This window comes from Danio aesculapii, chromosome 7 (genome assembly GCF_903798145.1).
Source record: "Danio aesculapii chromosome 7, fDanAes4.1, whole genome shotgun sequence".
In the NCBI taxonomy this organism is placed as follows: domain Eukaryota; kingdom Metazoa; phylum Chordata; class Actinopteri; order Cypriniformes; family Danionidae; genus Danio; species Danio aesculapii.
In genome coordinates this window covers 10,849,825-10,876,950 of record NC_079441.1, presented here as the reverse complement: position 1 = coordinate 10,876,950, position 27,126 = coordinate 10,849,825, and the positions used below count along the sequence as shown (strand labels likewise).

Here is a 27,126-nt window from a genome sequence, read left to right as displayed (position 1 = left end):
TCCCCATTTACTAGTTTAAAACATAATGTATTTCTTATTTCTATTTAACACAAAATAATATATTTGGAAGATTGAAAAGCCGTAACCATTGACTTCCATAATATTTGACTTCCCTACTATGGAAGTCAATGGTAACAGCTTTTTAGCTTTCTTCAAAATAAAATTAAGGTTGAGTAAATAGTAAGTAAACTTTCATTTTTGAGTGAACTATCCCTTTAAATACACACAGATGTTTTAAAATCAGCTCCTCCATCCATAGTAAAGATTTAGTTTATTTGTCCACGCAGGAGGCTGAGAACAAATTCACCAACTCCGAGGAAATAAACCACCTGTGCGATGCCAAACAGCGGCGCGATGACCAGTGCACGACAGTAAGACCCCTTCAGGAAAGCAGACGGGCCCTCGTGACGGAGAATCTTACTATCGGGAAGATGAAGAGAGATGGTCAGTACATATATAGAAGAAACAAAAGATGTGTGTGTGTGTTAGTGTCTGCTTACCTGATACAGTCTCTTACTCCACTGTAAGTGTCCTCATGATGTCCTCGGGTCAAAGACTGAAGTCTGGTCTTTATCACTGCAGCACACACAAGCAAAGAGACATACAATTAGTCTGAATTCACAAAATGTTGTCCCATCTTAAAAGAAATCATCAACATACTCAAATAAAAGTCTCAGCAACTTCCGGTTGACGCAGGCTTGTGTCAATAAACAGCCATTATATCATGTCATGTTACATCTACAGTGGTCGAGAGAGCTTAGCACACTGCTATTTAAGAAAACACATGTTTGGGCTGTCTTTTTACTGTACAATGGAGACAGCGTGTGTAAATAGTTTCTGGCTCATTAAAAAAAATACTTTTGTATTTAAAAGTCATATTTTTTAATATGCCAATTAAATTCTTTTGAAATTTGTGATACTATAGTGTTTGGTTTCATAATTTTGCAGTCTGGATATGCAACACACTTGAAATTAATTACAAATGACAAATCAATGAATGACAATACTAAATGTACAGTTAGTGAATAACACAGAGCAATATAATTAAACTCAAAAAGAAGGGAAACATCCCCACCTAGTGAGTAAGTAATGTGTATTTATATAGCACATTTATTGTGTATGGCCATACACTCAAAGCGCTTCACAATCATGAGACCCCCGTCTCTCCACACCACCACCAGTGTGCAGCTTCCACTTGAATGATGCGACGGCAGCCACAGGACAATGGCGCCAGTGCGCTCACCACACACCAGCGAAATTTAGCAACTCATTGTGAATAACAAACATTTAACAAAATTTAACAACATACCAGTACAATGGAGCGTGTGTAAATAGTTTCAGGCTCATATAGAAAATATAAAACACAAGACGCCACACAAATTGATTACAATCAGGCCTCGTTATATAATCATGTTCTGACTCAAGATTGAGCAACACACTCGACGCCAAACACAACTTAACAGTGTCCCAACATATACATTGAAACATTCAGTCATATTAAAGCTAATATTTATGTGCTTTAGACACTTGTAAATGGTCATTTACTAACTGAGAAAAACGTCAAACTTGCGACTTACCCACAGCATTAACTCTGCTGTGGGCGGACTCTACCAGTGTTGCCAGATATAGCTGACTTTTTCCAGCCAAAAAGTTGTCCAAAACCCGCCTAAACACGCAAAAAACACCCAAAATATTAGATACATTTTTTTTTATTTAAATTTATTTAAATCGAAAAATAATCTAGTTTCTTTAACTGTTATATATATTAAACCACACTGCATCCAACACCAGCAGTTACAGAACCACAACATAACCGGATCACATCCAAACACTGCACCCCTCTCACACACACACTGCACTTTGTTCTGTAGATTACACTACTTATTAGAGTGTTTCACTTTTGAAATGGGATTTACATTTATCTCATTTGGCGTTTTAAATTCTTTTTAACATAATTAGCTGCTGCTTGTCAATCAGACAATGCTTCTATGATTGTTCTTGCTGTTAATTGCGGGAAAAATAACAGATAATGCCCGATTCACGCGGGGCTTCAGTGTCAACGCTTGACCGACATAGCAGCGTCAGCCAATGAAATTAGTCAGCAATCGACTACTGTCTGAGCTGGGGTATTTTGCATAAAGTGATCTGATTGGCTGACGTTTCCATTGATGCTTCAAAAGTTGAGAATTTCCCAACTTCTGCAGCGAGCAACACCACTAAAGCGGCAGCGACGGATCCACAATGCAGTTTGGCAACGCCTGACATCACCCATTCAAAATGAATAGGAAGCCTTGAACTTTTCAAGCGCCAATGGATTAGATCACTTCATGCAAATACCCCAGCTCAGACAGTAGCCAATTACAGACTAATTTCATTGGCTGACGCCGTTATGACGATCACGTCAGCCCCAACTTCAGACACGTCCTCGGTCAAGCGTTGACTCTGAAACCCCATGTGAATGCACAGTTAAAGTGTCATGATAAACCGCTGAGTTTAACTGCAGGCGCTGCGTGATGCGCAAGCATGAAAAAAAGGAGACCGATTTGTCCAGGGAGTCAGATTTTGAAACAACTTTCCTTCACTTCCTCTTGCGGGTGGGTCCGCACAGTTTGGGCTATGTACAGGTCACTACTAACTGAATGGAGTACGAGCACACAGTTATGTTTTGTTAAATAAGTTGCATATAAAATTTACATTTCAAAACCACCCAAATTTTGTTAAGCCGCCTGTGCCATTTTTACTCGCACAATCAAATTCGCCCCATCTGGCAACACTAGTCTCTACACACGCTTATTACAGCACGCACACTGTAGATGGCGCTGTCCCCATTTAAGCATTAATTTAACATACTTCTTTACTCCGTTACACATGCAATTACAAATAACACCAGCAAATTAAGAAAAGATCTTGTAAATTTCCACTAGGCAAACACATTAAGAAAAGATCTTGTAAATTCTCACAATGCAAATAAATTAAGAAAACCTGCTGCAATTTCTCACAACACATGCAAATAGCATGGAACACAGTGGAAATGTTTCAAGTGGATCCAAAAACATGATGGACCAGGCTATTTAGGCTGTTTATTTTGGCTAATATTATACAAAAGACTATGAGGTTTTTGTGTAATCAGGATGTTAAAATATACAACAACAAAAAAACTCACCTTACAAAGGTCACCTCCAACTTCACTGAGCAACAGTCATGGCACAATAAGGCTGCGTCCGAAAGGCCTACTACTCAGTAGGTACTGCATTTGAATTTAAACGTACCACTCGGCCGTTAGAAAAGTACGTTCTATACAGTATGACGTACTACATCAGCCATTTTGTCATGGTCACGTGACCTACCTGTGTCAGTTGCGTCGCTTCACTCCCATTCATGAATTCTCTTGTGGGGCATCATGGGATAGCACAGCGTGCATGGGATGCACACTTCAGAATCTCGCCGGAAGTAGTAAGTCATATGAATCCGGACATACTGCTCGGCTCGCATGCTGATTTAACCGTACTGTATAGTATGGAAGTATGCGGTTTCAGACGCAGCCTAAGCAAATCCCAGCCAGGTCCGTCACGTTTTTGGGTCCCCTTGAAACAATCCCATTGTGTTATTTGCATGTGGTGTGAGAAAATGCAGCACGTTTTCTTAATTTATTTGTGAGAATTTTTCTTAATGTGTTTGCGCTGTGAGGATTTGCAACACATTTCCTGTCAAAGATCTTTTCTCAATTTGCTGGCGTTTTTTTGTAGTTGCACGTTTTTTCATAAATTAACACGTTAAGCTCTCTCGGCCACCGTATTAATGAACTATTATGGCTCAGAATAATGTGTTTTGCATCTAATTTTTATTTTTGTTGGCAAGTAGCCATGTAAAAACCGGGATAAAGTACATCCAGGAGGTTGTTTTTGCAGAATAAAAGCCCTTCAGTCTTACACAACAGTGCTTTAGCCTGTCAGGCTTTGTTCTGTGATAACAACCACCTGTAACCTACTTTGTCCCCTACTTATTGCATTAGATAACATGAACATTGAATAACCCATCTCATTAAATGACTCATATTCTAAATTATTTCTTTAAATGAACAGCTTAATTAGGTAATGTTTGCTTACACATACACTAATTTATTTGTTCATAGATTAGGTAAAACAACCTAACAATGAACACACATAAGAGTTACTCTCAGAATTAAAAATACAAACAACAAGGAACTGTACAACTTGGAGGTTAAAATAAAAATAGAAATACTAGCTCTCTGATGACAACACCGAAAGCAGCTGGATTCATTTCCAACATATTTCTGTTGTTTCTGTATTTTCATATGTTTTGATCATTTTCATGCGCTTGTTAAACTGATGATGTTTTCTCAATTCACATTTTTCTGTTAGCATGCTTTCTTAAAATGCTGCAAATATGAGCTTTCTCAGCCACCGTACATTAATTCTTTACGAAAACGAAAACAGATGATGGAGTATGATTTTGCACTAACTTGCGCATTATTCATTCACAAGATGGCACCAAACAGTCAAAAACCCAAAGCTGACAGAAAAAAACTGGCTGAATATAGACTATGTATTATTCATTCACAAGATGAAGCCAAACAGTCAAAAACAGTTAAAAACTGCAGCGTGACAGACAAGCAGACAGCCTACATATGAAGGTGTATGTAAATATATGGATTTGAACCACTGGTCTATAATAGGGAACATTCTATATTCATAGTATAGAATAAAATGTACATATATATCATCATTCAGTATAGATCATTGATTTGAACGTATTCACTGACAGTCAAGTGGATTCCAAGATCCCAGATGAGCTTGTTATTTAGAGGTTGTTACCTGGGAATAATCAACACTATCTCACGGCAATTTGTAACTTTTTGATTTAGTGGCAAATTTGTACAATCTCATTCATACTATTTAGTATGATTTGCTCCTCCCTCTATGGCTGTTGGGTTTAGGGGTGGGGTCTGATGCCATGTCTCCTTTAAAAATCTAACATTTTCACGTGTACAAATTTATATGAATTACTTACTAAACTGGCAAAACATAATATAGTTTCAAGAGTTCACACTTAGCTGATGATTAATTATAAGCTTGTTTGGCATGCTGTCCCGGGAGAGAGCCCTGAGCTCATAAGATCCTCGAGCCCGGGGCTACCTCCCGTTGCAAGGCGAGAGGGGAGTTTGAGCTCAGGTAGATCTCGAGAACCCCCCTGCTATAGTAGCTAATGAACAGATAGTGATTGCTCTTGAGAGATAACTACTTAGTAGGAGCATGTCTATGTGCCCATTTGCATTAGTCAATTAACTTAAGTTGCATGTTTTTGGATGGTGGGAGGAAAATGGGGAACCCGGGGGAAACCCACGTGAGCACGGGGAGAAAGTGCAAACTCCACACAGAAACGTCTGCTGGTTTGGTAAAGCCTGGAGCCAGAGACGTTCTTGCTGTGAGGCAACAGTGCTAAGCACTGGGCCACCGTGTCACCCATCTAGGAAGAAGGAGGAGTAGGGGTGGAAGGGGGGATTCTTCAAAACGAAGATAGCGGTGGTACATAACCCAGGGTATTTGTAGTGGCTTAGGAGTCCTCTGATTGGTCCATTGAGCATTGGAAAATGCGGATCCAGTCATTAGCAATCATAAGCACGTGATCCTCTCGAAATTAGTTTATAGATAAACTTCACTAAGTTTCCTCATGAGACCAGGCTGAAATAATATGCCTTGTATATTATAAACTGTAGGGTTGTCACGATACTGGAATTCAGTACCAATCAATACTGAAATTTTAAAAATGTCCATGTACCACTGACATTTGAGCGCTGTTGAGCACGTTCTTAAACAGCACTGATTTGCCATTGTGTTCAATTGCTCAGCAGAAATGACTGTGATGGTCATGAAGGTCATCAGTTCTCCAAAATAACCACAATGTAACCACAGATACAGGGACACTGGAGCATTTCGAAGTCACGTCGATCAGCTGGTTTGCATGTAAGATGACATACGAGCGATCCGTTGATGAATCGCGACTTTAAAAGACTCCAGTGACCCTGTATCTGTGATTACATTCAGTAAACATTGGTGAAGAGCGGTGAATTGATGACCTTCACGGCCAATCACAGTCATTTCTGTAGAGCACATGACCACTACGGCAAATCAGCGCTGTTTAAGAACACACTCAACGATCGTCAAGATTGAGCAACACACTCGACACTCAGCTCAAATGTTAGCGGGAAATGGACATTTTTTAAATATCAGTATCGATTGGCAACGAATTCCAGTATCGTAACAACCCTAATTCACTGACAATCAAGGTGATTCCAAGTTCCCGGATGAGCCTGTGCCCTGGGTTATTTAGAAGTTGTTAACTGGGAATAACATACTATGACCAATCAGAAGCGAGTATTCCAGACAGCAAAATTAATTGTTTCTTCGGTGCACCACGATGCAGACGCGGACAGTTTGGTATCGGTTCAGTAATAATTATAACCGGTTATTATGTACTGACATCATGTATCTCATATGCGTTCTGTCGCGACGGAGGCGAGCGCGGGTATTTACAACAATACAGGCGCCAACTACTTAAAAATTTCACTGTGTGTGTGTTTTCTGGAAAGTCTTTCACTGGCACTTACAGCAGAAGACCCTATTTCTCTGCGATTGAGGGAATGAAAGTACTCCATTTCTCTCTCTCTCTCTTTCTCACTGTGGCCCATTCCACCTTCGTGACTTTGCTCTCGGCTGTACCTGTGCATCGTAGCGGGACCCGACCAGATTTCATGCGCGGGAATACATTTCCGAATAAAACCGCAGGAGCAGTCGGAAACTCTGGTGTAATTTTAACAGGAGTGGGCGGTCTCACAATATCGCTCCCGAGCGAGCTAGCAAGCAAGCGCGCGTGGCGTGTGTGTGGATCATGGATTATCATGGATGGCATGATAATCGTAACCGAACCGTGAGACCAGTGTAGGTTCACACCTCTAGTAATATGCCTAACTAATGGACCCTTTTCACATTTCCGAGTTTCTCAGTAGCAGAAGTCGTCATAGTTGGGTAAACTTAGAGTGCAGTGAATGGGAGAGTACAACAAATAATTTTTTACAATCCCATTTGCTGAGAAAATAAAAGAAAAACTCCACGATGGTGTTATCAAGACTTTTAGAAAAAGAACAAATATTGTGTGAGACTGATAAAGGCAGCCAGAAGAGAGAATAACATTCAATTTACTGTCCTTCCCCATTGATACTGCATTACAAGCCTCGCATAAGCGATAATTGATTTTTTGTATGCAAAGATTATATAATACATTCATAAATACATCAAAATATTAAAAACTTTTAAGTATTTAAGATGCTGATGACCGTTAAACAAGTCATAACAGTCTTCTGAAAAGTGTCCATGTAAAGGGATACCAAGTTTTTACTAAAAACATCTTTTAGACCCCCAAAAGGTTAAACATTACTGTGTATCTCTTTAAATGCACAACATTGACCATCTCACCATCCACAGGATTGACCGCAACAGCCGCAGCACATCCTGCAAGACAGCCGGACAGGAAAGAGATGTAAAACGGAGCCGAACCATCAGCGTTTCTCCTGCCCAGACTATTCAGGTTAGCAAACAGTGGGAAGTAGATGATAGAAAAGGGCACATCCCTGAGGGAGAGAAAACACCAATAAGAGGCAAAGAATGCAAACAAAGCCTACGGCGGCTAAAAGCATCCCACAGTTTGAGTACCGTAATAGAGTGGCCCCCAGTCCTGTATAGAGACCAGCGATGCCTTTGTGCTTCAGCAGATTTCTGGAGAGCTGGAGAGCTGAGGGAGACTTCAAATGAAAAGTGCAATCTTTGGCCCGGCCCCTTACAGCATCCGGACCAATCAGCTTCCTCTGGGCCTCTGTCAGAGAAATATAGTTGTTGAGAAATTCTGCAGTACATACAGTACAGTTGAAGTCAGAATTATTAGCCCTCCTAAATTATTTCCCCCATTTATTTTGTTCCCCAACTTCTGTTTAACGGAGAGAAGATTTCTTCAACAAATTTCTAAACATAATAGTTTTAATAACTCATCTCTAATAACTGATTTATTTTATCTTTGCCATGATGACAATACATAATTGTCACATTCATCAGCGATCCAGGCTTGTAGATCCTGGGAATCATTCAAATTCACTCTGACTACAATCCCGTCACCATATGGACTACAATTCCTGTCATGCACCTCACACACACCTGTTCTGGTTTTCTGCTGATAGCACACACGCAGACACACAGCTGCTGTTAATTTGCACTTACTTCATGGACTATATATACCTCATTCACACATACTCGATGCTGAGTGCATTTGTTTGTTTTGTTAGTTTAACAAACCTGTAACTTTACAATGCGTTTTATTTGCATTTCTAGCCATGTTCTTTGATCCTTGTTGTGTGTTATGTAATCGGTTTTGACCATTTGCCTGTTTATCGACGACGACTTCTGGATGATCTGTTTGTACCCGTTTGCTCCTGTTATTGACCCTTGCCTGATTTACTATTCCTGTAAACAAATCTGCATTTGCATCTCTGTGAAAGCATCCTTCAGTTACAATAATATTTACCTACACTAAAAAATTACATGATCAGTTGGTGATGACAACATATGTTTTTAGTTCATTGCAACTTATTAAACTAAGTTAATTATGTTCTAACTTAATTTTATATGTTACGCAAACTGTTTTAAGTCAGTTTAACATAATGTAAGTTCAATGGACTCATAGAGTTCATTTGATTCTGTTTAAAAATTTAAGGCAGCCAGGATTTTTTACAGTGTAGATCAGGGGTGCCCAAACTTTTTCTTATAAAGGGTCAAAAAACAAACTTGATTGAGGCTAATGGGCCGGAGGAAAATGTAATTTCCTAATTTACTTAATAATATTTTAAAATGACTAGAAAACGCTGCTTTTTTATTAACTATTACATTATTTTTTATTTTGTATATATTGTTTTACACTTTAAAATGAACTTATTACAGTAAAAGCAAAACAATCTAACTTATAACAGAATTACACTTGTTTTTGCTTTGATTTGCTCGCTGATTTCTTCTACTTCTCTACTTTGCATAGTCCTCTATGTGTGACAGTATTTACTTGTTTCATTTACAACTCATTTATTTGCCGGCAGCCAGCTCTGTGCAACTCTCTCATGGTCATCCATTGAAGCTAAGCAGGGCTGCGCCCGGTCAGTACCTGGATGGGAGACCACATGGGAAAGCTATGTTGCTGCCAGAAGTGGTGTTTGTGAGACCAACAAGGGGCGCTCAGCCTGCTGTGTGAGTCCTAACGCCCCAGTATGTTGATGGGGACTCTATACTGCTCAGTGAGCGCCGACTTTCGGATAAGACATTAAACCGAGGTCCTGACTCTCTGTGGTTGTTAAAAATCACAGGATGTTTTTTGAAAGAGTAAGGGTTTAACCCCAGTGTAATGTGACGTTGGACGTTGACAATGGAGGTGCGGATTCAAATGCAGGGTTTATTGAACAGAGAATGGTCAGGCAATCAACGGTCAACACAGGGGCAAACAGATGTATACAAGAAATCCAGAGACATGGTCAAAACACAGGCAAAAAGTCAGTACAGGCAGGCAGCAGGCAACGTAAACAAACAAAACAAAGCAAAGGTCTAACACGGAAAGGCAAGGAAACGGTGTCGTAATTAGGGATGGCTGACGTGAAACTGACGCTTTGACACAGTGTTGAGATTCTGAAGCGCAAGATTCTCAAAAAACTGCACCGAAGCATGATCCGAAACACACAGGTCATGTGACTAAGATGATTCGAAACAACCAGGTCATGTGACTAAAGTGTTTCAATACACCAGGTCATGTGACTAAAATGATTCAAAGCATTGTTCATTTCTGAAGCGTTTTGAGACCCAGCGAATCTGTTTGCTCGTCTGGAATTCTCACTGCTTCACTAAATCACTTATAGCCTCAACTCAACAGCGTGGGGTTTAATACCTCAATTTGCGTAAACTGTTTCCTTGCTGAAGCTGTTCCAGAGCAATACATAAAAAGTGATCACTAGGTGTCACTGTAGAGACGGGTTTCGAAACGTTTCGAAGCTTTGACACATTTGCTTTGACTGTTTCAGTGTTTTATAAAGCTTCGCTTTGCCCACCACTAGTCCTAATATGCACAAACAGTATAGCAAGACTCAGCAATGAGTGTCTCAAAGTAAGCTGTATTTATGTGTGTGTGATCTTCAGCTGTGTCAGTGTAATCAATGGAGGATTGTAGTCTGTGTAAATGTGAATGTTCTCCAGCAATCTATGAAGTTTAGATCGCTGGTGATCGTGACACCCGGCATCCTGCCCAAATTTGCCCACTGGCCTCTTCTATCATGGCCTCCTAACCATCCCCATATCATAATTGGATTCATCACTCCTGGCTGTTTCTCAATATGTGTTCTTGAGCAGTCTTGCGTCCTCGTGTTCTCATCATCAGCTGCCAAAGTTCAGTTTCAAAACTTAAGACCACAAGAACAGAGGACGTGTGAAACTTCCCGGATATCGAGGATGCACCGATGCAGACTTGAGCAGCGAACTCACTCTAGAAATCCCAGAAGTCACTGCGACTGGAGGTGGGAATCGCAGCGTTTTATTTAGATTTATAATTAAAGTTCAGAGATAGAATTTATTTACCTCAGGAGTTTCCCTAAATGAAACGGTAAAAGTAAACATTACCATGGACATCTAAATAAAGGAATAAACACATAAAGGGTGTTTGTTTGCTGAAATTCGTATTAAAATCAGTTTTATTTATATTGTGCAACGTATATTTATAATGTTTTATGCATATTATATATTTTGAAAAGGGGAAAAACAATAAATCATTGTATGAATGCTGTAATGTTTAAATAATTTTCCATTAAAAATGTGTGAAGGTCACGTGACCATCAGGAAGAACGCAGCAACTCATTTCTCACAGGACGCATTCTCTGTTCTCATGGTCTCCCTAATTTGTTCTTCTGAAGTAACCTGGCAAAACCGGTCTTCGTGGTCTCTGCATTTTTGAATTTGAGAAACAGCCTCTGTCTTCTCTCCACCAATCAGCTGGTGTGTGGTGTGCGGTCTGGCACAATATGGCTGCCATTGCGTCATCCAGGTGAATTCTGCACACTGGTGGTGGATGTGGAGATTCCCCCCATTGTGTAAAGCGCTTTGAGTGTCCAGAAAAGTGCTATATAAATGTAAGGAATTATTATTAATACAAAATTTTATCGAAACATTTAATTTTCAGTTGTTGTTTTGTAGCTCAGCAATGAAACAAACAAACAAAAAAGGTTACGTCAAATTAGAAATGACAATCTCTGTGTTAAAGGCATCTCCCAGATGAGATGATGAGTCAAATCAAAGGTTACAATGGGCCAACTCTGTAGATATTTTTTAGGATACCAGTATTCAGCTTACTAGTATACTAGTATTCAAGTGACAATTAAAGGCTTAACTAGGTTAATTGAGCAAATTATGGTAATTAGGCAAGTCATTGCATTGATGATGGTTTGTTCTGTAGACAATCAGAAAAAATTCTACTTAAAGGGGCTAATAATTTTGACCTTAAAATTGTTCTAAAAAAATTTAAAACTGCTTTTATTTAAGTCGAAATAAAACAAATCAGACTTTCTCCAGAAGAAAAAATATTTTAGGAAATACTGTGAAAAATTCCCTGCTCTGTTAAACATCATTTGGGAAATATTTAAAAAAGAAAAAAAATCACAGAAGGGATAATAATGTTGATTTTAACTGTACATACGATCTGTAGCATGTAAAATCTCCTGATGTTCTATTCTGCACTGCTGTCATACGTCTGCATGTCATGTTTAATTCAGCACATGTGTCCTGTTATTATCTATGGTTGATATTGTGGTCAAGGTCAGACTGGGTGCACTGCATTGTGGGATGCACCATAACTTGCAGTGTGCTGGGTTGTTTTCTACCAAGAAATATCTGGTATTCTGTGCAAGTGTGCAAACAGACATTTTAGTGTTTTGTGCACTGGCAGAAGTAGCAAGCATTATTAGAATATTTTTATCCATTTCTCAGTGAATATAGCTCATATATTTTGGTGCATTTAAACAAAACAGATTTCTTAAATGAACATATTTATTTAAATAATATTTTAGTCACCGAACATCTTTAGAAATAGAAAGATATTACATTTAAATTCATGTCATATATTGGAAAAAAATTAGAAACTATAAAATTTCAAGAAAGTGTATTACATTTTTTCTTCTTAAATTTTGCTCTCTAAAAAATTTTATATTATCATCGATCCAAGTTGTAAGAGGAACAAATAATAGTTTGACTTTTAGTTGATCGTTTAGAAAAGTGGCAGAAGGTCGGTTATTTTGTTATCTGTTGAGCTGCATCCCAATCATCATAAATACTGCAGAAGACCTATTGGAACCCGCATGGACCCAAGATTCTCACAGAAATCAGTCAAGCTTGGTGAAGGAAAAATCATGGTTTGAGGTTACATTCAGTATTGGGGGTGTGCAACATCAACAGCCTGAGGTATCAAGACATTTGTGCTGCCCTTTACATTATAAACCAAAGGAGAGGGCAAATTCTTCAGCAGGATAGCACTCCTTCTCATACTTGAGCCTCCACATCAAAGTTCCTGAAATCAAAGGAGGTCAAACTGCGGCACGATTGGCCACCCCAGTCATCCTCTTGAACATTATTGAGCATGTCTGGGGTAAGATGAAGGAAAAGGCACTGAAGATGAATCCAAAGAATCCTGATGAACTCTGGGAGTCCTGCAAGAACACTTTCTTTGCCATTCCAGATGACTTTATTAATAAGAGATTTGAGTCATTGCAGAGATGTATGGATGCAGTCCTCCAAGCTCATGGGAGTCAGACACAATATTAACTCTTTTTACACTGCACCACGACTTTATATTCTATACTGGACATTATTTCTGTTAAGTGACAAGACTTTTGTCTAAGCAAAGTCAGACCTTACTGTCCTAATTAAATAATTCAAAATCAAGCCATGATCATATTTTACTTTGGTAAAATAAGGGTAATCTAGAGACCTTTGCCTTTCATATAAGCCACTTCTGACACCAAATGATCAACTAGACATCAAGATATTATTTCTTGTTCCTAAAACTTGGATAGGCGACAAGACTTTAGTCAGGTATATAAATTTGGGTATATTAATTTTGGACCGTTATCATAAATTATTTTGTTAGATTATCTCCAGATTTGGATTCAGTACTGATTAATCAAATGTATGTGCACAAATATAATATTGTAAAGCTTCCTATACTAATATATTAATCTAAATGAGAGATTTGTGAAGAATGTCCTTATATATGTTGAGCACTGTATGTACAGTAGTATCCAATCATATCCTCATATCTTCAACTAAACACTAGCGGTAGATTTGAAACACATCAGTGATCTTTTACCTAATCTGCCGGCATCCTGCAACTGGATCTTCAGCATCTCCATCGGAGTGGTTATAATCACCTGCCCGAAATACAAAGCCATCATTTTCTGTTTATCTGACTGATGTGTTCAATGTTTTTTAAAATCACAATATTTAAAAAATGTTTATTCAAATATTTAAGACACACTAGAACAGTGTTACATATTTTGCTGACTTATGTACTTACATTATTCCAAATTTTTTGAAGAAGGTTATGATAAAATTTCAATTTTAACTATTGAGACGGAGCGTGTGCTGCGTGTTCATGCTAATGTCATCACACACCCGTGATTTCTGGTCTGGTTTTGTATAAAATAGGGAAACAGCAAAGAGTAAAGTAACCCATTACAAATACTCAAATTACTGTAAATGAATAGGTTTTCTCAGGAATTGTAATTTACTAAATAGTTTTATAAATGAGCATGTTTACTTCCCCCTGAGTACATTTTTAGTATCTTTACTTTTACTCCACTACAAAACATTTATAAACAACCTCAATACATTTATAAACAACCTCATAATATTTATAAGCAACTTCAAAACATTAAGAAACAACCTCAAAACATTTATAAACAACCTCAAAACATTAATAAACAACCTCAATACATTTATAAACAACCTCAAAACATTTATAAACAACCTCAAAACCTTAATAAACAACCTCAAAACATTAAGAAACAACCTCAAAACATTTATAAACAACCTCAAAACATTAATAAACAACCTCAATACATTTATAAACAACCTCAAAACATTTATAAACAACCTCAAAACCTTAATAAACAACCTCAATACATTTATAAACAACCTCAATACATTTATAAACAACCTCAAAACATTTATAAACAACCTCAAAACATTAATAAACAACCTCAATACATTTATAAACAACCTCAAAACATTTATAAGCAACCTCAAAATATTTATAAGCAGCCTCAAAATATTTATAAACAACCTCAAAACATTTATAAACAACCTCAAAACATTAATAAACAACCCCAATACATTTATAAACAACCTCAAAACATTTATAAACAACCTCAAAACATTAATAAACAACCTCAATACATTTATAAACAACCTCAATACATTTATAAACAACCTCAAAACATTTATAAACAACCTCAAAACATTAATAAACAACCTCAATACATTTATAAACAACCTCAAAACATTTATAAGCAACCTCAAAATATTTATAAGCAACCTCAAAATATTTATAAACAACCTCAAAACATTTATAAACAACCTCAAAACATTAATAAACAACCCCAATACATTTATAAACAACCTCAAAACATTTATAAACAACCTCAAAACATTAAAAACAACCTTAATACATTTATAAACAACCTCAAAACATTTATAAACAACCTCAAAACATTAATAAACAACTTCAATACATTTATAAACAACCTCAAAACATTAATAAACTACCTCAAAACATTTATAAACTACCTCAAAACATTTATAAACAACCTCAAAACATTTATAACCAACCTCAAAACATTTATAACCAACCTCAATACATTTATAAACAACCTCAATACATTTATAAACAACCTGAATACATTTATAAACAACCTCCAAACATTTATAAACAACCTTTAAACATTTATAAACAACATCAAAACATTAATAAACAACCTCAATACATTTATAAACAACCTCAAGACATTTATAAACAACCTCAAAATATTTATAAACAACCTCAAAACATTTATAAACAACCTCAAAAACATTTATAAACAACCTCAAGACATTTATAAACAACCTCAATACATTTATAAACAACCTCAAAACATTAATAAACAACTTCAATACATTTATAAACAACCTCAATACATTTATAAACAACCTCAAAAACATTTATAAACAACCTCAAAACATTAATAAACAACCTCAAAACATTTATAAACAACCTCCATACATTTATAAACAACCTCCATACATTTATAAACAACCTCAAAATATTTATAAACAACCTCAAAACATTTATAAACAACCTCAAAACATTTATAAACAACCTCAAAACATTTATAAGCAACCTCAAAATATTTATAAGCAGCCTCAAAATATTTATAAACAACCTCAAAACATTTATAAACAACCTCAAAACATTAATAAACAACCCCAATACATTTATAAGCAGCCTCAAAATATTTATAAACAACCTCAAAACATTAATAAACAACCTCAATACATTTATAAACAACCTCAATACATTTATAAACAACCTCAAAACATTTATAAACAACCTCAAAACATTAATAAACAACCTCAATACATTCATAAACAACCTCAAAACATTTATAAGCAACCTCAAAATATTTATAAGCAACCTCAAAATATTTATAAACAACCTCAAAACATTTATAAACAACCTCAAAACATTAATAAACAACCCCAATACATTTATAAACAACCTCAAAACATTTATAAACAACCTCAAAACATTAAAAACAACCTTAATACATTTATAAACAACCTCAAAACATTTATAAACAACCTCAAAACATTAATAAACAACTTCAATACATTTATAAACAACCTCAAAACATTAATAAACTACCTCAAAACATTTATAAACTACCTCAAAACATTTATAAACAACCTCAAAACATTTATAACCAACCTCAAAACATTTATAACCAACCTCAATATATTTATAAACAACCTCAATACATTTATAAACAACCTGAATACATTTATAAACAACCTCAAAACATTTATAAACAACCTCAAAACATTTATAAACAACCTGAATACATTTATAAACATCTGAATACATTTATAAACAACCTCAAAACATTTATAAACAACCTCAAAACATTTATAAACAACCTCAAAATCATTTATAAACAACCTCATAACATTTATAAACAACCTCAAAACATTTATAACCAACCTCAAAACATTTATAAACAACCTCAAAACATTTATAAACAACCTCAATACATTTATAAACAACCTGAATACATTTATAAACAACCTCAAAACATTTATAAACAACCTCAAAACATTTATAAACAACCTGAATACATTTATAAACATCTGAATACATTTATAAACAACCTCAAAACATTTATAAACAACCTCAAAACATTTATAAACAACCTCAAAATCATTTATAAACAACCTCATAACATTTATAAACAACCTCAAAACATTTATAAACAACCTCCAAACATTTATAAACAACCTCAAAATCATTTATAAACAACCTCATAACATTTATAAACAACCTCAATACATTTATAAACAACCTCAAAATATTTATAAACAACCTCAAAACATTAATAAACAACCTCCATACATTTATAAACAACCTCAAGACATTTATAAACAACCTCAATACATTTATAAACAACCTCAAGACATTTATAAACAACCTGAATACATTTATAAACAACCTCCAAACATTTATAAACAACCTTTAAACATTTATAAACAACATCAAAACATTAATAAACAACCTCAATACATTTATAAACAACCTCAATACATTTATAATCAACCTTAAAACATTTATAATCAACCTTAAAACATTTATAAACAACCTCCATACATTTATAAACAACCTCAAGACATTTATAAACAACCTCAAAATATTTATAAACAACCTCAAAACATTTATAAACAACCTCAAAAACATTTATAAACAACCTCAAGACATTTATAAACAACCTCAATACATTTATAAACAACCTCAAAACATTAATAAACAACTTCAATACATTTATAAACAACCTCAATACATTTATAAACAACCTCAAAAACATTTATAAACAACCTCAAAACATTAATAAACAACCTCAAAAACATTTATAAACAACCTCCATACATTTATAAACAACCTCCATACATTTATAAACAACCTCAAAATATTTATAAACAACCTCAAAACATTTATAAACAACCTCAAAACATTTATAAACAACCTCAAAACATTTATAAGCAACCTCAAAATATTTATAAGCAGCCTCAAAATATTTATAAACAACCTCAAAACATTTATAAACAATCTCAAAACATTAATAAACAACCCCAATACATTTATAAACAACCTCAAAACATTTATAAACAACCTCAAAACATTAATAAACAACCTCAATACATTTATAAACAACCTCAATACATTTATAAACAACCTCAAAACATTTATAAACAACCTCAAAACATTAATAAACAACCTCAATACATTTATAAACAACCTCAAAACATTTATAAGCAACCTCAAAATATTTATAAGCAACCTCAAAATATTTATAAACAACCTCAAAACATTTATAAACAACCCCAATACATTTATAAACAACCCCAATACATTTATAAACAACCTCAAAACATTTATAAACAACCTCAAAACATTCAAAACAACCTTAATACATTTATAAACAACCTCAAAACATTTATAAACAACCTCAAAACATTAATAAACAACTTCAATACATTTATAAACAACCTCAAAACATTAATAAACTACCTCAAAATATTAATAAACTACCTCAAAACATTTATAAACAACCTCAAAACATTTATAACCAACCTCAAAACATTTATAACCAACCTCAATATATTTATAAACAACCTCAATACATTTATAAACAACCTGAATACATTTATAAACAACCTCAAAACATTTATAAACAACCTCAAAACATTTATAAACAACCTGAATACATTTATAAACATCTGAATACATTTATAAACAACCTCAAAACATTTATAAACAACCTCAAAACATTTATAAACAACCTCAAAATCATTTATAAACAACCTCATAACATTTATAAACAACCTCAATACATTTATAAACAACCTCAAAATATTTATAAACAACCTCAAAACATTAATAAACAACCTCCATACATTTATAAACAACCTCAAGACATTTATAAACAACCTCAATACATTTATAAACAACCTCAATACATTTATAAACAACCTGAATACATTTATAAACAACCTCCAAACATTTATAAACAACCTTTAAACATTTATAAACAACCTCAAAAACATTTATAAACAACCTCAAGACATTTATAAACAACCTCTATACATTTATAAACAACCTCAAAACATTTATAAACAACCTCCATACATTTATAAACAACCTCAAGACATTTATAAACAACCTCAAAATATTTATAAACAACCTCAAAACATTTATAAACAACCTCAAAACATTTATAAACAACCTCAAAAACATTTATAAACAACCTCAAGACATTTATAAACAACCTCAATACATTTATAAACAACCTCAAAACATTTATAAACAACCTCAATACATTTATAAACAACCTCAAAAACATTTATAAACAACCTCAAAACATTTATAAACAACCTCAATACATTTATAAACAACCTCAATACATTTATAATCAACCTTAAAACATTTATAATCAACCTTAAAACATTTATAAACAACCTCCATACATTTATAAACAACCTCAAGACATTTATAAACAACCTCAAAATATTTATAAACAACCTCAAAACATTTATAAACAACCTCAAAATCATTTATAAACAACCTCAAGACATTTATAAACAACCTCAATACATTTATAAACAACCTCAAAACATTAATAAACAACTTCAATACATTTATAAACAACCTCAATACATTTATAAACAACCTCAAAAACATTTATAAACAACCTCAAAACATTTATAAACAACCTCAAGACATTAATAAACAACCTAAAAACATTTATAAACAACATCAAAACATTAATAAACAACCTCAATACATTTATAAACAACCTCAATACATTTATAAACAACCTTAACACATTTGTTTGTTGTGAAAACGCACCCTCTAGTGTTTAAAATTACATACTGTGCCTTTAATAATAATAATAATAAAAATAATAATAATAATAAATGTCAACTTCGAATAATTAGAATTTAAAAAAGCCCATGGAGAACAGAAACAAATCATAGTGAGTAGCTTGAAACAAGATTTCAAAGACACGGTTAATGACAGAATTTGCATTTTGGCTGCACAGTTCCCTTTCAGTTGTACTTAAGCCAGCAAAGTACTTTAGGAAACTCAACACTGGAGGAACAAGCAGCTGCTTTGTGTGAGTTTGAGAAATGTGAATCGCATGAGTGCAGAATAGAGAGAGAGAGACTAACCTGACAGGTCCCGGCACCACAACCAGCTAACATTTCTCTAACCAGCGTCAACTTCTGCCTGCAAGAGAGCCAGAAATAAAACAAAACATGCAGAGAAGGAGAGAGCTTTATTTGTTTAGATGGGCAGATCTTATTTTAAGAGAAATGTTTCAAATTGTTTTTACACATCTTACCATAAAATAATAACCTTAAATTAACTAGCGTATTTTAACATACATAAATGCTAATATATATATATATATATATATATATATATATATATATATATATATATATATATATATATATATATATATACAGTTGAAGTCAGAATTTTTAGCTCCCCTGAATTATTAGCCCCCCTGTTTATTTTTTCCCCAATTTCTGTTTATCGTAGAGATTTTTTCAACACATTTCTAAACATAATAGTTTTAAAAACTCATTTCTAATAACTGATTTATTTAGTCTTTGCCATGATGAAAGTAAGTAATATTTTACTAGATATTTTTCAAGAAACTTCTGAGTGCATGAGTGCATTAAAAAGCATTGGATGCAGCTCAAATTGCATTTGCACCGAGTCTGCAGCCAGACTCCTCTCAATCCAACTTGCAGTGTAAAAAAGCACAGACGGAATACTACGCCAGATAGTCATGCAGTGTGAAAACATCTATGACATGACTATTTTGAAAATCATGCAGTATGAACTCGGCATAACTCAACTGCTGGGTTAATTTTTTTTTTTAATTAAAAGGACCAAATTTAACCTGATGTTTGGGTTAGTCTATATTTGACCCAATTTGTATTTAAATAATCAAGCATTTCTCAGCGTGTAGATCAGGGGTCACCAATCTCAGTCCTGGAGGGCCGGTGTACCTCCAGGGTTTAGCTCCAACTTGCCTCAACACACCTGCCTGGGTGTTTCAAGTATACCTGGTAAGATGTTGATTAGCTTGTTCAGGTGTGTTTGATTAGGGTTGGAGCTAAAATCTGCAGGACACCGGCCCTCCAGGAACAAGTTTGGTGACCCCTGGTGTAAATAATTCATAAATTATAACAGGGCACAATATATTTTATAGTGAGGCAGCATTTTTAATAATAGCTGAATAATCAACACAATCTCACAGCAATTCGTAACTTTTTGATTTAGTGGCTAATTCGTATGAATTCGTACGATCTAATTCGTACAATTTAGTACGATTTGTTCATCCGCCAATGACCGTTGGGTTTAGGGGTGGGGTTCGGTGCCACACCTCCTTTTTAAAATCGTACAATTTCGTACGACTGAACTCGTATGAATTCGTACGAATTAGCCACTAAACTATCAAAACGTAATATACTTACGTTTTCTCGTGAGATCAGGCTGGAATAATATATTATTTTGATGCATTTTAGGCTTAACGTACAGATTTTTTAAACATGAAGCTCTTGGCTCTTCCTCTGCTATGACATCACACACCCAAACACACACTTATTTCAATAATTCATCCACACATTGCAGTCTGCTAGGCCATATTAATCAATAATTCAGAAATCGAGCTATTAGTCTCCACCGAGATGCTCACCAGAGCTGCAGGTCTATTCAAGGTGTACAGAGTTATACTGTGGTATCAATCCATAATGCACAAGCTTTTATCGAGATCTGCTCTGTTTTCAAAAGTCTGCGTGCAAATCCAGCGGCCCGGTGGACTCATTCTCTTAGAAAATCAGAAGTGGAGCTGAGACTTCATCGCCCTCAGCTAAAAGAATAAATTAAAAAGGCGATTTCTAAATCAGTGCAACTGTTCAATAAGTTATGAGACCTCCATTACGTCCCACCGCAGAGCACGTTCATGAGTAAATGAGTCACGCAGATGAGAAAATGAAGTCATTTTAATGAATACAAATTACTAAAACTGTATAATGAAGGTTTATTCTGAGAGGTGGAAGTTTGGGTGGACAAAAGCGGTAATTTCATACATGTTCTAAAAAAATGGTTGCTTAAAATATAATATTGAAATAAATTTAAATATATCAATTATATCAATAAATATTTATCCACTTTAATTAGTTTCATTTAATGTTCTGGGTTTGTTGTGTAGACTATCAAAAATATATATAGCTTAAAGGGGCTAATAATGTTGACCTTAAAATGGTTCAGAAAAAAATGAAAAACTGCTTTTATTCTAGCCGAAATAAAACAAATAAGACTCACATTCAGAAGAAAAAATATTATCAGACATACTGTGAAAATTTCCATGCTCTGTTAAACATCATTTGGGAAATATTTGAACGAGGAAAAAAAAATCAAATATTTATATATTTTTATTAAATTAAAAGGACCAAATTGGAAAATATTTAAAAGAAAAAAAATTCAAAGGGGGGCTAAAAATTCTGACTTCAACTGTGTATATATATATATATATATATATATATATATATATATTATTTTATTTTTTTTTTTTTTTATGTATATTTTAACAAACAAAAATTAGACAATAAGAGAAACTCTAAAAATACTAATTAATACAAATTATTATTTAGCTTTGTTTATTTATTAACATTATCTATGAATAATTACAATTTCTGTTGCCTGTAACGTTACAAGTTTTTCTTTCTTTCATTACATTTTTCTTTACTTCTATTTTTACTATTAACATTTTGAATCAGAAATGACAGAAATATAGCAACATAGGCTTATACATTTACATGTAAACATTTCATATACATATTATATTCTTATATATAAAATGCTAAAATCCATCTATATATTCTTATATATAAAATGCTTAAATTCATATTCATATATATATATATATATATATATATATATATATATATATATATATATATATATATATATATATATATATATATATATATGAATTGTAGCATTTTATATATAAGAATATATAGATGGATTTTAGCATTTTATATATAAGAATATAATATGTATATGAAATGTTTACATGTAAATGTATAAGCCTATGTTGCTATATTTCTGTCATTTCTGATTCAAAATGTTAATAGTAAAAATAGAAGTAAAGAAAAATGTAATGAAAGAAAGAAAAACTTGTAACGTTACAGGCAACAGAAATTGTAATTATTCATAGATAATGTTAATAAATAAACAAAGCTAAATAATAATTTGTATTAATTAGTATTTTTAGAGTTTCTCTTATTGTCTAATTTTTGTTTGTTATAATATATATATACACACACAGTTGAAGTCAGAATTATTAGCCCCCCTTTAGATTTTTTTTTTTTTATATTTTCCAATTTGGTCCTTTTAATTTAATAAAAATATATAAATATTAGATTTTTTTTTCTCTTTCAAATATTGTATATATATATATATATATATATATATATATATATATATATATATATATATATATATATATATATATATATATATATATATATATATATATATATATAATGAAAATCTATTTGATTATAGATGAACAATATTATTTATTTAACATTTCTGAATAAACCTAAATGCATAATAATATACCCAATAATATATGCTCTATAGGTGATTTTAAGAAAAATATTTACAATTTTAAGAAAAATATTCCAGTTATACTTTTCTAAACAAATCTCTGTCTTTCTCTTTTTTAATAGGGATTGTGCATTATTGTGCATAGCCGGCAGCTAGTTCTCTGCATCTCTCACATGGTCATCAACTGAAGCTAAGGTCAGTACCTGGATTAGAGACCACATGGTATTAGTGAGACCAGCAGGGAGTGCTCAAACTGCGGTCTGTGTGGGTCTTAACGCCCCAGTATATTGATGGGGACTCTATACTGCGGATAAGACATTGGCATCTTGGCCAAATTTGCCCACTGGCCTCTTTCCATTATGGCCTTCTAACCATCCCCATATCATTATTGGCTTCATCTCTCTGTCTTCTCTCCACCAATCAGCTGGTGTGCAGTATGGCGCAATATGGCTGCCATCGTGTCATCCAAGTGGATGCTGCACACTGGTGGTGGATGAGGAGATTCCCCCCAATGTGTAAAGCACATTTAGTGTCCAGAAAAGTGCTATATAAATGTAAGGAATTATTATAACTCAGAATTAAACTGAGAATTCCTTTAAATTGAATGCACATGCATGTCTCTTAATGACTTAAATTGCAGAATCAAACTTGTAATCCTAAATTTTAAGCACCCAAGTAAGAAATATGAGAAATGAACTTCTGTTTATTGATTTTCCCATTGCACTGCAAGGTGTAAATAAATAGCGTTTTCTTCTCACCCATCTTTGGAGAGCTGCTGTCTGAAGAAATCATTGGCGGCCAGTTTGATGGCCTTTTCTGGAGTCACAAGAGTCAGATTAACAGCAGCCCCTACACATGAAAGGAGGGATATCAGGAGGGAAAATACAGAAATAATAGAGTTTCTCTGAGCATCAACACTTCTGGATGAACTAAACACAAACACACAATCACCTCTGTACATCCCAGTAAATCCTTCAGACCGCACAGTTTTCATCAGACAGTCAGACCTGTGAATGAAACACACCCATACAAAATTATTTCTCCACCCTGTGGTTTTCTTTTTCAAATATTTCCCAAATGAGTTTAACAGAGCGAGGAATTTTTCACAGTATGTCTGATAATATTTTTTCCTCTGGAGAAATTCTTATTTGTTTTATTTCGGCTAGAATAAAAGCAGTTTTTAATTGTTTTTAAACACAATTTTAAGGTCAAAATTATTAGCCCCTTTTAAGCTATATTTTTTAGTCTACTGAACAAACCATCCTTAAACAATAATTTGCCTAATTACCCCAACCTGCCTAGTTACCCTAATTAACCTAGTTAAGCCTTTAAATGTCACTTTAAGCTGTATAGAAGTGTCTTGAAAAATATCTAGTCAAATATTATTTACTGTCATCATGACAAAGATAAAATAAATCAGTTATTAGAAATTGGTTAATAAAACTATTATGTTTAGAAATGTGTTGAAGAAATCTTCTCTCTGTTAAACAGAAATTGGAGGGAAAAATATACAGGGGGGCTAATAATTCAGACTTCTGCTGTATGCACAAGCCTATACCATATATTTGCTCAGAAAATGAAAGGAGAATGAAACCTACATGTTAGTGTAGATGCGTGACCCATTTTGCTGGTTTTGAAGGCGTGTTTTTGCCAGATCAATTGGAAAAACACAAGTGACGCCAATCAGTCCAGCAATGCCTCCATTGATAAGTTTGGCTGGCAGGCTGAAATATTAATGCAGATTAATATATTACACAAAAGAAACGATGCCAAACAAATGAAAGAAATTCACCCTGACTGTCAAAGCCGTTTGTTTAAAGGCATCAACATAGGCTCGTTTTGAAAACGTAGCCCTATACGTTTCTGGAGATCATGAATTATGTAGCTAGAGGAATGTATGGCTGCTTTTCATCTTTAAAACGAACGCCTAAATTTTTTCTTTTTTGCGCTACCAGCTGACCGCTTAGCTCCGTATGGACGGCTTTCCCGGTGTTACCAGTTTGTCCAGTTAGCTCATCATGTACGTCAGCGGATTTGAGATACAGAGAGGAGTTGACCGTGAAGACAGGGTTCAAGTCCGGTGAGGAACAGTTCGAGAAAGTGAGTAACACAAAAACAGAATCCAAATAATAAAATAAGCAAGTAAATACCAGGGTGAGAATGTGGTAAAATTTGAAAATGTGGTAAAAATCAGGCGAGAGTTTTTCTTTTTCTGTATTGCCTTTTTTTTTTAAAAGGGTTGGGTTTAGGGAAGTGGGTGCATGGGTGAGTAAATTGTGGCTTTTGAAAACACTATTGGTTGGGTTTAGGAAAGGAAGAGGGTAGGTCAGTCGATCGGTCAGTCATTCAGTCAGTCGACAGCGACCTCAGGTGGATTTACGCATGCACAGCAGGCGTGATTGGCACTCGCGAGTGAAATTTGAGATCTGAAAAAGGGTACACAGTGGCATCTGGTGGATTCGTGAAAATAAAAACTGGTAAAAAAATGTACCTCCTTCTATTTGTCGCTCTCCAGAAATATATATAGGGGTACATTTTCAGAATGAGCCTGTATAGGTAAATGTGCTGAAACATACAGTAGTATTCCAATATTTAAACATATAATAATATAAATATATAACAATATAACATATATAAAATAACATATATAAATATAACATAAGTATATTGGGTCACTAGGGACCCATGCATGTAATAGTGTAAGTATATTTGTTTTGGGTAACAATAATTAAATATCTACGGATTCAGTTAGGGATTTTCATTATTATTACACAATGATGGCACAAAGTTTCAATAAAAAAATTAAATAAATAATAAAAATATTAAATTAAATAATCTAAAATTATAATTAAATATTTCTTTCTTTATATTTTTATTATTAATATTTTAAATCAGAAATTATGATAGAGATAATTATCGCAACTTCAGCTTATGCTTTTACATAAAAATATTTTATATACATATTAAATTCTCATATAATTAAGCTGAAAATGTATTGTAAAATGTGTGAAAACGTAGTATTCCAAAATTTAAATACGTATTAATATAATTGAATTAATTAATTAATAATTTAATAGTGTAGGTATTTTTTGGGGTAACAATAACTAAATATCTAATGATTCAGTAAGTGATTTTCAACTTTATTCCAGAATGATGACACAATATTTCAATCATGACATGAAATAATGAACAGGAATATTGTCAACACATGGGTTGAATGGCTTTCCTGCAGAGAAATGACTGTTGAATGTTTTTATTTCGTTGTATGTGCTTAAAGGGGACCTATTACGGAGAGTAAAACAAGTTTTGGATGTCCCTAAAGTGTGTATGTAAAGTTTCATCTTAAAATACCAAACAAATCATGTATTATAGCTCTTTGAAACTGCTCCTTTTAGGATTTAGCCTGTCCCCTTCAAGATGCTTCTCATTAGCTTTTCATTTGATGTTCAACCACTCTTACTGGCAGAGCTGTGATAAAACCAAACGCTATTGGCTGTTTTTAAGGGGAGGAGCTACACTGTCCCATCATGGTTTTATTTTTCAGTTGAGATTACATCAAACATTGAATAATGCACATTTCACAGCACTTCATGGCACATTTAAGCAGCATAACCAGATATTTTTAATGTCTAAAAAATTAATTGAAGTGAATGAGACCAATAAGGTTCCAATGGCTGCACACACTCTATATACTGTCAATATTATAGTTATTATAACCATGGCCTCTAAATAAAACTCACCTGATCTGATTGTCAGCCATTTGAAATGAATACAAAGCAGTCAATGTATCAGAGCAGATGTTATGGCATCACATTTGCAAATATTCAGAGGGTCAGAACTGCATTCGCCATGGCTGATATTGATGTCCATCGCTGTTCCTGATTGTGCGATTTATAGTCAGCGAGGATGTTCAACATGGTCACTGAAAAGAGGGAGATGAGCAGGACTTCAGGCTGAAATCTCTCTTATAATGCCTAGAAATGTGAAAAAATATGTATTATTGCTATCAAACCAATTATTATACATGCATTATACATATTATACACA

General features: G+C 33.8%; 1 protein-coding gene across 1 annotated transcript; it reads right to left on the bottom strand.

Moving 5' to 3' along the window:
• Positions 1-266: 266 nt before the first annotated feature.
• slc25a22b (solute carrier family 25 member 22b) lies at positions 267-26,839 on the bottom strand. Its single transcript, XM_056462698.1, has 10 exons — positions 26,820-26,839; positions 24,678-24,803; positions 24,031-24,086; positions 23,838-23,928; positions 19,617-19,674; positions 13,450-13,510; positions 7,731-7,890; positions 7,494-7,648; positions 501-576; positions 267-420 (listed from the first exon to the last, which is right to left on the bottom strand). Exons 1-10 carry the CDS (start codon positions 26,837-26,839, stop codon positions 267-269), a joined length of 957 nt encoding a protein of 318 aa, XP_056318673.1.
• Between the last annotated feature and the right edge of the window lie 287 nt (positions 26,840-27,126).